Source organism: Geotrypetes seraphini, chromosome 1 (assembly GCF_902459505.1).
Source record: "Geotrypetes seraphini chromosome 1, aGeoSer1.1, whole genome shotgun sequence".
Taxonomy (NCBI): Eukaryota; Metazoa; Chordata; class Amphibia; order Gymnophiona; family Dermophiidae; genus Geotrypetes; species Geotrypetes seraphini.
In genome coordinates, this window is record NC_047084.1 from 469,798,628 (window position 1) to 469,813,006 (window position 14,379).

A 14,379-nucleotide genomic window follows, 5' to 3' on the forward strand; every position below is an offset into this window, starting at 1 on the left:
TTTTAAAAAATCTATGCCGGCCCTGAGGTCCAACACTTTTCAGGTTCCATGGCTGCGCTTAGTGTAAAAAAATAGAAGAAAAAAAAAAAAACAACAACTCTGATGGCCCGGAGGTCCCGCACATGCTCAGACCATCTACAGCGTGATCCGTGCCTGCAGATGGGGGCATTCCTCCGATCATCTGCATGTTGGAGTTTGCTTAATTCGTCAGACCTGCACCGATCGGGCAGGTTAGTGAATCCTGGTCTTAATGACCTAGGGACAGGAATGACATTACCTATCCTGAAAAACAAAGTTTTTGCAACTAATTTACTGAGATTAGGAGCAATAATTACCTTTGGTTCACTGGAATCTGGCCAGTTCCGGAGTTTTTCAAACGTGGGTGTTTAGGCCATAAAATGCCAGTTATTGATTAATCAGCTAATTATCCAGCTTGGATAAAGTATAAAAGGGAGCAAGTGATAGTTAAACATCGGAGATATTGTATGTGTGGACGTCCAAAGGGCTGTTTGGCCTGTTGAAAGCTCTCTATCTTTGACTGCAACTTGGATCTCTCCAGTCACTGGCATAGATGATGTGTACCTCTGCTTCAACGGTGATGTATCTTTACTTTATGTTTATTTTATGTATAAGCGCATGAACTGTTTGTTAGACTGATGTATAGAGAATTAAAGCTTACTCTTTGCATAATATTGTGTCTTGTATTATCTGGCACAAAGACAACCAAAAGAATACCACAAAGCAACACAGGGGGGTCCAGGAATGTTGGGGGATTTTGGTGGGTCCAGGGATATCGAGGGGGGGGGGGTTTCAGAGATGTTGGGGAATGTCAGAGGGATGTTGGGGGGAGAGGTATAAGGCCCTTTTTCTATTTGGTTAGTTTGGAGGTATACTGGAAGGGATCCTGGCAGGGGGAATCCCCATCAGCTGTGCCAGCAGGAATCCCTGAAACCGGCTTAGCTGATGGGGATTCCCCTGACACGGTCAGCTGATGGCAAGCCAATGTACTGTTTCCCCCCAACTTTGGGTGGTGGGAGGGGTGTTGATGACCACTGGAGGAGTAAGGGGGGGGTGTTATGCCTTAATCCCTCCAGTGGTCATCTGATCAGTTTGGGCTGCTTTGGGGCACTTAGACACAACTAAAACAGGTCTAACTGCTTGTGTCAAAGTTCCATCTAGGATGTCCTGGGAAAGCTTTGATTATCACTGCATTTTGCTTATGCTCCACTGTGCGAGTTTTTCCTGCTTCTTCAGCCCAGTACTACGAAGACTACTTTTTCAGATAAGTGTTAAAGTATATTTCTTATTGATATGAGTATATCAAAATAACATCACACTTATCTGAAAAAGTAGTCTTCGTAGTACTGGGCTGAAGAAGCAGGAAAAACTCGCACAGTGGAGCATAAGCAAAATGCTATTCAATCTCCACCGCTTGTAAACTCTCACCACAATTTCCGACAGGGCTCCCTGTTTTGCAAACAAGCTTCAGGGAACTGAGCATAAATGATCCAGCTTCACCACCTATTGTATGTATGATTGTTTGTAGTGCTGGGTGGATTGTTGGATGTTTTTTGTTGAAGATGGATGTGTGTATGCCATTATAGGCGATATTGAATACTATAAGATATGCAAGTTAGACATTTAAACACAGGCCCCCACTCAAGTGTATGTCTATATGTAATCTACATGCTATCAAACATATGTGCATTGTTATAGAACAGCATGTAGGCATTTATCCACATATGTACAATACACACAAACACACATATGCTGCTATTCTATCCATTTAGGTATGTAATCGGCCTATACATTTTTATGCCTACTTTATAGAATCCACTTTGCATGTTGTATACTTCCCTCATCCCTTCCTCTTTTGGAGCCTCCCACTTTATCCTCTGCTGCCACCTCTTGTTGTGCTTTCTGCTTGTCTAGTTCAGACTTAAGGGCTAGATTCACTAACCTGCCTCTCCACGCCCGATTGCATGCAGGCTGACAAATTCACTAAAGGCCTGTATGCAAATGGGGACGATCGTTGGAGACTTAAATTAGTGCCTTTTTGGGCTTTTAACATAAAAACATAAGAATTGCCCTACTGGGACAGACCAAAGGTCCATCAAGTCCAGCATCCTGTTTTCAACAGTGGTCAACCCAGGTCCCAAGTACCTAGCTAGACCCAGTAGTAAAACAGATTTTATGCTGCTTATCCTAGGAATGAGCAGTGGATTTCACCAAGCCATCTCAAAAATGGCTTATGGACTTCTCTTTTAGGAAATTATCCAAACCTTTTTATACCCCGCTAAGCTAACTGATTTCACCATATTCTCCTGCAAAGAATTCCAGAGTTTAATTACAAGTTGAGTGAAGAAATATTTTCTCCGATTTGTTTTAAATCTACTACTTAGTAACTTCATCACAACCTAGTATTTTTGGAAAGAGTAAACAAGCGATTCACATCCACCCTTTCTACTCCACTCATTATTTTATATACCTCTATCTTATCCCCCCCGAGACATCTCTTTTTCAAGCTGAAGAGACCTAGCCATCTTAACCTTTCCTTATAGGGACATTGTTCCATCCCTTTTATTATTTTGTCACCCTTCCTTGTACCTTTCCTAATGCCCCTATATCTTTTTTGAGATATGGCGACCAGAACTGCACACAGTATTCGAGGTTTGGCTGTACCATAGAGGACACAAGGGCATTATAACATTTCCATCTTTATTTTCCATTCTTTTCCTGATAATTCCTAACATTCTATTTGCTTTCTTAGATGCTGCACATTGAGCTGAGGGTTTCAACATATTAACAATGACACCTAGAACCTTTTCCTGGGCAGTGATTCCTAACATAGAACCCAGCATCACATAGCTATAATTCAGGTTCCACTTTGCACTTGCTCTCATTAAATGCCATCTGCTAGTTTGAGGCCCAGTCTTCCAGTCTCACAAGGTCTTCTTGCAATTTTTCACAGTTCACCTTTATCCACATGTTCATTCACCCCGTCAAAGAAATGCAGTAGATTGATGAGGCAAGATTTCCCTTGACTAAAACCATATTGGCTTTCTCTCTTTAATCCATGCTTATGTATATGTTCTGTCATTTTGTTCTTTATAATAGTCTCTACCATTTTGCCTAGCACTGATATCAGACTCACCGTTCTATAATTTCCCAGATCATCTCTGGAACCCTTTTTTAAAATCAGTGTCACGTTGACCACCCTCCAGTCTTTTGGTATTATGCTAATTTTTCAATAAAAATAGCAAATTACTAACAATAGCTATGCAAGTTTATTTTTCAATTCTAGCAGCACTCTGGGATGTATACCATATGGTCCAGGCGATTTGATACTATTCAGTTTGTCAAATTGACCCATTACATCATCCAGTGTTATAGAGATTTGTATGAGTTTCTCTGATTCATCAGAATTGAATACCATTTCTGGTACCAGCAACTCACAGATGCCTTCCTCAGTGAAAACTGAAGCAAAGAATTAATTTAATCTCTCCATTATGGCCTTGTGTTTCCTGCGAGCCCCTTTTATTCCTCAGCCATCTAGCAGTCCAACCGATTCTCTTCTCGGCTTCTTGCTTTTAATAAACATATCCTATCATAAAAATAGCTTCTATCTATAACAAAAGCAAACAGAAAACTTTTGACACATCTCTGATGCAGAATGAAAAGAACAAATCTTCTGCTCAGCAACACAGACCATCCAAATGAATGTACATGTGAAGTGACTTTAAATAAATAAAAACAATGGGAAATGTATACGTTTCACTCTCTGCATAACAAAGCTCAGCCAATGTAATTCCACCATTTGTTTTAGCTAGTTATGTTTATTTTCATTTAAGTGAATACATTGTTTAATAAAAATGCAACATATTTAGCTAAGTACAACTCTAGCCTCCTCTCAGGACAAATACTTTCAGGGCCTGATTCACTAGAACCCATGGGAGATAGCTGGTGATCTCCGACCGTCAGCGGCAATACTGGAAATACAATGTCAGTCCCATATCCAGCTACCGCCATTGAATTTCTGTTCTATATTTGGCCAGCTGAGACATAGCCAGCTATGCCAACATTCAGCAGCTAGCCACCTAAATCTGCTATACCACCCTTTTAGGTGGCTGTCTTTGGCCGAACTTAGCCGGTGAGCTGCTGAATATTGCCAGTGATCAGCTATGCTGTGCGACACAGCTGGTCCCTGACCAATCCTTAAGCTGGATATTATTTGTTATTGTTACTGATATGAATATTGTGTTGCACTTTTTGTTAGTAATGGAAAATCAATAAAGATTTATTTAAAAAAAAAAAAAAGCTGGCTATCTCCCGATGAATATCAGCAGTTAGCTGACTATGTGCTATTAAACAGTGGAGAACCATTCTCAGCCCTGTAAATAGTGCTGAACATTGGTTCTCATGTGTTAATTTTGGCAATTATTACATAGCAACTGAAAATCCTTAGCACAGCTTAGTGAGAACCTTCCTTTTTTAATTTTTCCATCCTGTGCCTACAAGGGAAGAAAACAGTGAATCAGGCTGTAAACTGGAGAGTTTCACTCAATTGCAGGCCAAGAGTTTCTCTGGAATCTATGGATGCATTCTTGTTTTAAAATGAGATGAAAAACACCAACAATATTTGCTAAAATATGTGTGTGTGTGTGTGGGGGGGATTTCCATTTACCACCTGAAATAACATCAAACTAACAAAATATTGTTCATGACGTTTATGGATCAACACACACACACACTATTCACCAAAATTAATAAATGGATAAGGTCATGGATATGAACCACAAAGAGAATGGTCCAAAATGTATGCTCATTGTAAAATGCATATATACCACAAATAATAGTTTATGCCATTGTAAATAGTTTATGTGTGCGCTTTGTAAAAATATTGCTCATTTTAAAACAAAATAAAAAATTTACATCGGAAAACAAAATAAAAACAATAATGTTTTCCATACGTACAATATTCCAATTAGAATCCAGGCAAAACAACTGAGATTTTGGTTTCAAAGCAGATGTACAGTACAGAGTCAAGATATATGTAGTTATATGCATTAATATAAAATTGGCTTAATGCACAGCAGAATGAGTTTAGTTGTCCTGTCCAACTAAAGCCATGAGAATGGTCTCGTAGTCGCCTTTGATTTTTTCCGCCTGTAAATCAAAGAACACAACAAATTTAATAGTAAAAGATAAGTCGTTGGGTCATATCATGAGACTTTTAATTCAGAAGCTCTTTAGAATTTGCTGTGTTGCTAGATATTCCACATGATATCGACCTTTATACGTATTTACTCCATTTCGGGAAAGATTTATCTTTTTATTGGGGAACATAATGGATTTCATTGACATTAGGTGGCAGCTGCAACAAAAATCACATCAATTTAAACACTAGTGTAAGGTTCGTGGACATAGCCATGGAGGCGGGGTTGGGGGCTATGTTCCGTCTAAATCATTGGTCTCAAACTCGCGGCCCGGGAGCCACATGCGGCCCGCCAGGTGCTATTTTGAGGCCCTCGGTATGTTTATCATAATCACAAAAGTAAAATAAAACAGTTTCTTGATCATATGTCTCTTTAGCTATAAATCATAATATTATTATTAAGACATAGCCAAAAGGAAAAATTTACCTCATGCAAAATTGTCATTTCTTTAATAAGACATTAACTATGTTTTCTGAAGCCCTCCAAGTACCTACAAATACAAAATGTGGCCCTGCAAAGGGTTTGAGTTTGAGACCACTGTTCTAAACAGAGCGCATGAACAATTGGTCATACATTCTAGGTCTATCACTCAGAGATTTTACATGGTCACTCACAAAAATACTTTTAAATTTGGTTTTTAGAACTTGTTGGGCACACGAAAAACACATTTTTAGAAAGTGATCCTCATACGAAAAAAAAAAAATTTGGACATACCCGGCCAAGACTTAGAGGGAGGTTGGTACAGACCCACCCCGCCCCCACACACAAACACACACACACACACACACAAGTCCCTCTAGTGCTCCTGGAAAGAATCCTTGTTTTGGTGGGGATCTCAGGAGCTGCCAGTCGAAGGTACCTCTGTTGGAGCAACTTCTCCACTCTAGCCACAGTCAGCAGCAATTACAGAATGACTGTAGCACAATGTAAAATCCACACAGCTCTGCAGACTCTGTAACCACAATGAAACCTTGCAGGTGGCACATTCTATTCATGATCTTGTGGGATTATGAACAGGACTTGCTGCCTGGGAGGTGCTCAGATTGCTGCTGTGGCCAAGACTAGAAAGGACAGAGCTGCTGGTGACATTGCTGGCATGAGTTTTAGGAGACAGGGGAGAGACTTGTGGCATGAGGGGAGGAAGTCTAAATGAGAGACTGTTGATGCAGGTTGAGGTAGACCAATGCCTAGTACCCCTCCATATGAACCTTGGGAACCTCAAAAATCATTTCTGACTATGCCACTGGTGAAATTAATATATATGTTCAAAATCACCTTATGTATATGCTAGCATATAGGTTCATATGATGCCAATGATTCCCAGACCTGTCCTAGGGAACCCCAACTAGTCGGGTTTTCAGGATATTCTCATTGAATATTGCAATAAGCCTCTTCAGGATTAGAGTGGATTGGAGCTTTTCAGGAAAGGATTCCAAACAAGTGTCCAGGTTTTGAAGTCCTGCTCACACAGACTATCTCTGGAACAAAACTCCCACTCACTCCCTTTTTATAGTTCACTTAAAGTCTCAATTTGTAAATCCACTGGCTATAAAACTCCCCAGCTTTTCCAGTCAAAGAGAAAAAACAAAATTGTTTTCACCAAAAATAAACAAATGTTAGGAGTTCAATCCAAGGCTGTAAAGTGAGTTGGTCTCAGTTTTTACCCTTTAAAATCTTCCAGGCCCAGATGCACTAAAGCCAGCTTTAGCGACGATCGCATTTGCTGAAACGATACACAAAATGGCTCACTGCGCATTTTTTCCCTCAATCGCCCATTTTCTGATCCATCCCCATTCCACCCTACTATGGTGCCCCCCTCCTACCCCCATGTGAGAAAAAATGGCAGGGTTGCCCCATTCCCTCCTGCCATGCAAACACCTTCCTCCCCACCCCCATGGCAGCAAAATGGAAGGAGAGATGCCCACTCCATTCTGCCATTGAAGGCCCACCCCTGCACCAGGCACCCCTAAAACATTACCTCCCCACAAAAAAAAGGCAGGAGGGAGGGTTGCTTACTCCCTCCTGCCAGTGGAGGTCCCCTGAACAGTCCCCCAGCTCCCGAACCTCCCTGTACCTTTTAAGGAAGTTGGGAGCAGGAAAAATGCTCTGTATCTCCTCCTCTGAGGCCTGCCTGTCCAAAATGGTGGGTTTTCCCCTCCCTGGTGCATCATGTGATGCATGGGGAGGGGCCTAAGGCCATGATTGGCTCAGACACCAAAGGCCACTCCCCTTGGATCTTAGGCATCTGAGCCAATCAGAGCCTTAGGTTCCTCCTTCTGAACCACAGCCTTTGTGAGTTGGGATTGTCTTATTTTCTTAGCCTTTTGGGAATGAGGTTTAGTATGCTATATATTTTTCATATGCTTTGCTTAAGTAATGAGAATGGGAATTATGATAGGTTTAAAAAGATATGGGGGCCATTGATTGAATATTCAAATGATTAGACACCTTTAAATGTTTGAAATTTTATAATAAGAAGGGATATAATACATATATGAATGAATTTTATTGATATAGGGAGGGCTGGGAGGATGGGATGGGGGGGTAATTTAAAGTATTTAAGATTTATGGTTAAGAATGTACAAGTGATTTTGAATATTATAAGATATCATATTGTATACTTGTTAATTGAAGTGAAAATGAATAAAGAATTAAAAAAAAAAAAACCCAAACATCTTTTGACCTTAATATCAAATTGGAGTCCTCTATACCCCAAAAAATAGAAGCCCCATTCACCTATATGTGGACACCTCCAGTACGCCTAAGACATGCCTAAGTTGCGTCCACCTAACTCAAGCCTATCTAGTGCCCAACTCACGCTCAAAGGATTTAGTAGGCAATGTACTCGTGTGTGTGTGTGTGTATATATATATATATATATATATTTTATTTTTTTTTTTTCATGAACTTTGAGGAACAGAGGCCAAAAGAGGAACTGGACAAGTGTTGAAGGTACATGTTTAATATTTATCCTAGAGAAATGACTGCTTGTAAATCAAGATGACATAAGCTTGGCTTTGGAATTGACATGCAGTTTACTATCCGAGTGCGTGTGGTGCAATGGATAGAGCTACAGCCTTAGCACCCCCACTGCTCCTTCTGACCCTGGGCAACCAGAACTGAAGAGAAATATGATAAAGAAGCCTTCGGGGGGGGTGCAGACCTTCAAGGGGGTGCAGGCCTTCGGGGGGGTGCAGGCCTTCAAGGGGGTGCAGGCCTTCGGGGGGGTGCAGGCCTTCAAGGGGGTGCAGACCTTCGGGGGGGTGCAGACCTTCAAGGGGGGACACAGGCCTTCAAGGGGGGGACAGGCCTACAAGGGAGAGGGACAGGCCTTCAAGGGGGGGACAGGCCTATAAGGGGGTGGGACAGGCCTTCAAGGGGGTGGGACAGGCAGACCTTTAAGGGGGGACAGGCCTTTGGGGGGGACCCTGGCTGAGAAGTACACGGAGGGAAGGGGGTGTTCAAAGAGACGTGCATATGCCAAACTTTGGGGGGGGGGAGGAAGAAATAATGCGTCTGAAAATAGAGGAGAGGGAGAGAGATGATGGACCATGGGATTTAGGGAGGGAAGGAACAGAAAGGGAGAGAAATTGGACACAAGGGATGGTGTGGAGGAGGGATAGAGATACTGAATAGGAGGGTAATTGGGAAAAGAAAGAGAGAGATGGTGGACTCTGGGGTGGTGGGGAAGGAGGAAGAGATGCCGGATGAAAGGGTAGTTAAGAAAAGGTGGATCTGTGGAGGGAGATGAAAAAAAGGAAAGATACCAGACTTCCTGGGGAGGGGAGGGAAATGGAAAGGGAGGACAGAGTTGGCAGATGGATGGTTAGCACGCAGAAAGAAGGAGACCCTGGCAAGCAAGTTATCAGAAGAAAACCAGAGCCTTGGACCAACAAGATTTGAAATATAACTAGACAACAAAAGGTAGAAAAATTAATTTTATTTTCTGTTTTGTGATTATAATATGTCAGATTTGAAATGTGTATCCTGCCAGAGCTGGTGTTGGACTGCAAACGTGAGCTAGGATTTAACAGAGAGAGGAAAAGTCCTTTTTGTTTCTTTATTTTATTTACACCACAGCGCCAGTGTGGTTAGGAGAAGCCAAAGGGGGTGAAAAAGCTATAAAACCCACCAGGAGTTTTGAAAAAAATCACCCAACTGGGCAGGAAAATCGAATTGAAAAACCAATTCAATAGGCTGAATTGAATCGAAATTTTTTTTCCTGAATCTGGCAGCATTAGTTTGCGCTACTGTCTTAGACTTTAGGACCTGGGATTGGGGAGAGATGGCATCCTCAGTACTTTATAATGCAAGTGAAACGAGGATTTGGTCAGACTTTTGAAGGGTCTGCAGAAAAAAAATATTGTATAGGCCAGGGACATGAGACTGCAGGAAATGGGAACTTTTCTTCCTTCTATTTTTGTGAATGGAAAAGCTGAGGATGTCAGAGAGCTCAGTTAAAATATGTGCTTTATAAGAAAATATAATAATGTGTTTTATAAAGTTTATAGCATAGCTGGCCTGCCCAGTGAGGTGTTCCTAGTGGTGGTGGTGGTAGCGTGTCAATGTGTTGAGAGGAAGAGGTGGTCTGGAAAATTCTGCTGAGCAAACTCCGGGCCCATTTCCACCCCCCAGTTAGTCCACTCAACTCAACTGATTCACACACTGAGTGGGTCTTTGGGTGTTGTTTTGGGATCTCTTCCAGTGGTTTATCAGTATCTCCTTCTGGTCCAAGGAAGGAAACTTTGTTATCCTTAGCATTGACCTACAGAATATATTTGTAACAGCGCTGCTTGTGTGGCATTAGGCTATGTGGTGATCGAAAGAAAAAAACAGACCTTTGCACATTTTTGCACTATATGGTGGGTGTATGAGGAGATTCACATTTCCTGCACAGCTAAGTCCATGTGAAGTTACCTTGTGCTGTATTTGACATCTAGCAAGGTCTCTGTTTGAAAGGAAAGATCTAAACTTAAAAATGAAGTGGCCAGAAGTTATGGTAAAAGCAGATAGTGTAGCTGGTTTTAAGAAAGATTTGGACAAATTCCTGGAGGAAAAGTCCATAATCTGTTATTAAGACATGGGGGAAGTGTCTGCTTGCCCTGGATCGGTAGCATGGAATGTTGCTACTCTTTGGGTTTTGACCAGGTATTAGTGTCCTGGATTGGCTACCATGAGAATGGGCTACTGGGCATGATGGACCATTGGTCTGACCCAGTTAGGCTATTCTTATGTTATGTTCTCATCTGTAGGGGCCTTTGTTTTCACTTCTTATTTTAATGTATTTTTTTTCTGGGAACTTATCAGTGTTTTTTATAATGGGAACAAAAATGGAAGAGAATTAATGTGTGTGGGATGAGGGGGTAACTAATTTCTTCAGCTAAATAATTCAATCCACCTCAACCAGACATAGGAGAACTCACGCACCATTCACACACCCTCCAACCAAAAACGTCAAAAGAAAAAAACAGTTCGATAACCTCCTAGCCATTCGAGCTGCAACACTCGACCCCCAACTCTACAACCTATTGACCTCGACCACAAACTACAAAACTTTCAAAAAAGAAATAAAAACCTTTCTATTCAAAAAACACATAAAACTGAACTAACACAATCAGGGTCCCCCCCAAAGGCCTGTCCCCCCTTAAAGGTCTGCCTGTACCACCCCCTTGAAGGCCTGTCCCACCCCCTTATAGGCCTGTCCCCCCCTTGAAGGCCTGTCCCTCTCCCTTGTAGGCCTGTCCCCCCCTTGAAGGCCTGTGTCCCCCCTTGAAGGTCTGCACCCCCCCGAAGGTCTGCACCCCCTTGAAGGCCTGCACCCCCCCGAAGGCCTGCACCCCCTTGAAGGCCTGCACCCCCTTGAAGGTCTGCACCCCCCCCGAAGGCCTGTCCCACCCCCTTGTAGGCCTGCCTGCCTGTCCCCCCCTTGAAGGCCTGTCCCCCCCTTGAAGACCTGCACCCCCTTGAAGGTCTGCACCCCCCAAAGGCCTGCACCCCCCCTTGAAGGCCTGCACCCCCCCTTGAAGGCCTGTCCCCCCCTTGAAGGCCTGCCTGCCTGTCCCCCCCCTTGAAGGCCTGTCCCCCCCTTGAAGGCCTGCCCCCCCCCCTTGAAGGCCTGCACCCCCCCGAAGTCCTGCACCCCCCCCCCCCCGAAGGCCTGCTCCCCCCCTGAAGGCCTGTCCCACCCTCTTGTAGACCTGTCCCCCCCCTTGAAGGCCTGCCTGCCCCCCTTGAAGGCCTGCCTGCCCCCCCTTGAAGGCCTGTCCCTCCCCCTTGAAGGTCTGCACACCCCCCCGAAGGCCTGTCCCCCTTTGAAGGCCTGCCTGCCTGCCTGTCACCCCCCTCTCCCTTGAAAGCCTGCCTGCCTGCCCGCCCGCCCCACCCCGAAAGACCGCTCGCCCCCCCTGGCCTCCCCGCACCACCTATGAAGCAGCACTACCTATGCTCCCGGCCTTGCCGTTCAGTCCCCCCACCACCACCCCCGAAGGACCGCTCGCCCCACTGACCTTCCTGCACCACCTATGAAGCAACCACAGCAGGATCGCGACGTCAGCAATCCCTGCGCTGCGGTCCCGCCCCTCCTCTGATGTCAGAGTAGGGGCGGGACCGCGGCGCAGGAAGCAGCGCCCAAGCAGCTCAGGGATCGCTGACGTTGCGAACCTGCTGCGGGTTGCTTCACAGGTGGTGCAGGAAGGTCAGTGGGGCGAGCGGTCCTTTGGGGGTGGGGGGGACTGAACGGCAAGGCCGGGAGCACCCCCTCAGGGCTGGCACCTGGGGCGGACCGCCCCTCCCGCCCCCCCACTTGGTACGCCACTGACTAGGGGGACACTCGATGATACTGCAGGGAAATACTTTTAAAACCAATAGGAGGAAATATTTTTTCACTCAGAGAATAGTTAAGCTCTGGAACGCGTTGCCAGAGGTTGTGGTAAAAGTGGATAACATAGCTGGTTTTGAAAAAGGTTTAGACAAATTCCTGGAGGAAAAGTCCATAATCTGTTATTAAGACATGGGGGAAGCTTCTCCTTGCCCTGGATCGGTAGCATGGAATGTTGCTACGCTTTGTGTTTTGACCAGGTACTAGTGACCTGGATTGGCTACTGTGAGAACGGGCTAATAGACTTGATGGACCATTGATCTGACCTAGTAAGGCTATTCTTATGTTCTTATAAGTGGAATATAAATAATTAAAAGATAGATAAATAAAATATAATAGTGGTGCCAGCATTTTACCGCATACAATTTTAATGTAAAAAAACAACAGCATAAAATTGCCTAATGATGTCATAATTCTAACACACAATAACGTTATAGACGTTATTAGGATGTCTATGCAGTGCCTAAAAGGTGATTCCGTAAAGGACATCTAACAATATAGACACACTTAGATTCGCTCAGCACTGCAGAGCGTGATTCTCTATAGTGCCTCTATGCATTATAGACTCAAACTCAGCATTCTGCTGCAGAATGTCTAAACAATGCCTAATTTTTAGACATCCTTTACAAAATCTGGCTTTGTGCCTATATTCTATATTAAATACAGCCTGAAAATCAAAGCGATTTAAATGATCTGTAGAGACTCCTGGCTTTTTAAATTGCTTGCTCAAGACTAACCGTGAATATTCATCAGTGCTTAACCAGATAGTGCAGCTTAATGTTTGAGGTTGGCACCTGAGCTGAAACTGGCTAACTCTAGGGGTGAAGTTGGCACTTGTGTGGTTAAGTGCTGATATTCGGACCTTAGACACAAACTACTCTCCTCTTTATCTGGTTCATCTTACATGGTTAAAAGCTGAATATTGCACTTAACCACTTAAGAACATAAGAATTGCCACTTCCAAATTGTATTTCCTTCCCCATCCTTTCCTCACATTTTATTATGTTAGTAAAGTTAGTCTTCAATATGTTTTGTAAGGTTCAGTTTTTTGTTAGTTTTGTTGTCCCCCCCCCCCCAAGCTTGTAATTTTATTGATTTGTTCATCGCTTAGAATTTTGAATAAGTGATTAATCAAATTTTATAATAAACTTGAAACTTGATCAGTGGTCCATCCTGCCCAGCAGTCCGCTCACGCGGCAGCCCTCTGGTCAAAGACCAGCACCCTAACTGAGACTAGCCCTACCAGTGTACGTCCTTGTTCAGCAGGAACTTGTCTAATTTTGTCTTGAATCCCTGGAGGGTGTTTTCCCCTATGACAGATTCTGGAAGAGCGTTCCAGTTCTCCACCACTCTCTGGGTGAAGAAGAACTTCCTTATGTTCGTACGGAATCTATCCCCTTTCAACTTTAGAGAGTGCCCTCTCGTTCTCCCTACCTGTCCTTATCTACTAAGTCTATCCCCTTCAGCACCTTGAATGTTTTGATCATGTCCCCTCTCAATCTCCTCTGTTTGAGGGAGAAGAGGCCCAGTTTCTCTAATCTTTCGCTGTACGGCAGCTCCTCCAATCCCTTAACCATCTTGGAGGGTTATTTTCGATAGTGTGTCTAATTCTAACTTTGGATGTATCCAGCAAAATGTCCAAATATCAGGGCGGGCAAACATTCATTTTTGAAACCGCTAGACATCTAAATTTTATTTTTAAAATAACATATTTGGACATCTTGGCCTTTAGGACATCTAACTTTTTTGGTCATTTTCGAATACAAATACGTCCATGTTCAAAACATCCTAATCCAGACCATTTGGACATGGGAGAGGCCAGAATAGTCATGGATTAGCCACACAGACATCCCAACAGAGCAGTGAGGGCAGTTTAGAGAGCACTGCTGTGAACTTCACATCGATGATGTCAGATGTACGATATCTCACCATAACCCCCTTATAATTTATGATGAGCCCCCCCACCAAACCTACTATACCCACCTATCTACCTCCTCAATTGCTCTTATGGCTGTACGGTTTGGGTGGGTTTTGATGGACTCAGACTTAATACCATACCAAGGTTTTCCAGGTCTACATTTCCTGTGCCTGTCTTTGTGAATTGCACCTACATAGGTGCTTTAGGTCACCTAACACCTCTTCTGGCATTAGCCACACCCACAGTGGTATTAAATAGCCTAAAGCGCCTATAGAGGCACGATTCTGGTGATTTTTTTAGGTACCGCTAGGCGCTTTAACATTTTTTGCTGTTTTAAAAGGCATTTCTTAATTAACTTAGGTGCCGGT

General features: G+C 43.5%; 1 protein-coding gene across 1 annotated transcript in view; it reads right to left on the reverse strand.

The window, feature by feature from the left end:
• Positions 1 to 3,816: 3,816 nt before the first annotated feature.
• The window catches only part of LOC117350295 (annexin A1-like), a 105,827-nt gene continuing 95,264 nt past the window's right edge, over positions 3,817 to 14,379 (reverse strand). Inside the window, exon 13 of the mRNA XM_033924533.1 lies at positions 3,817 to 5,166. Coding sequence (XP_033780424.1) covers positions 5,104 to 5,166 — 63 coding nt within the window. The 3' untranslated portion in view covers positions 3,817 to 5,103. The remainder of the gene's footprint in view (positions 5,167 to 14,379) is intronic.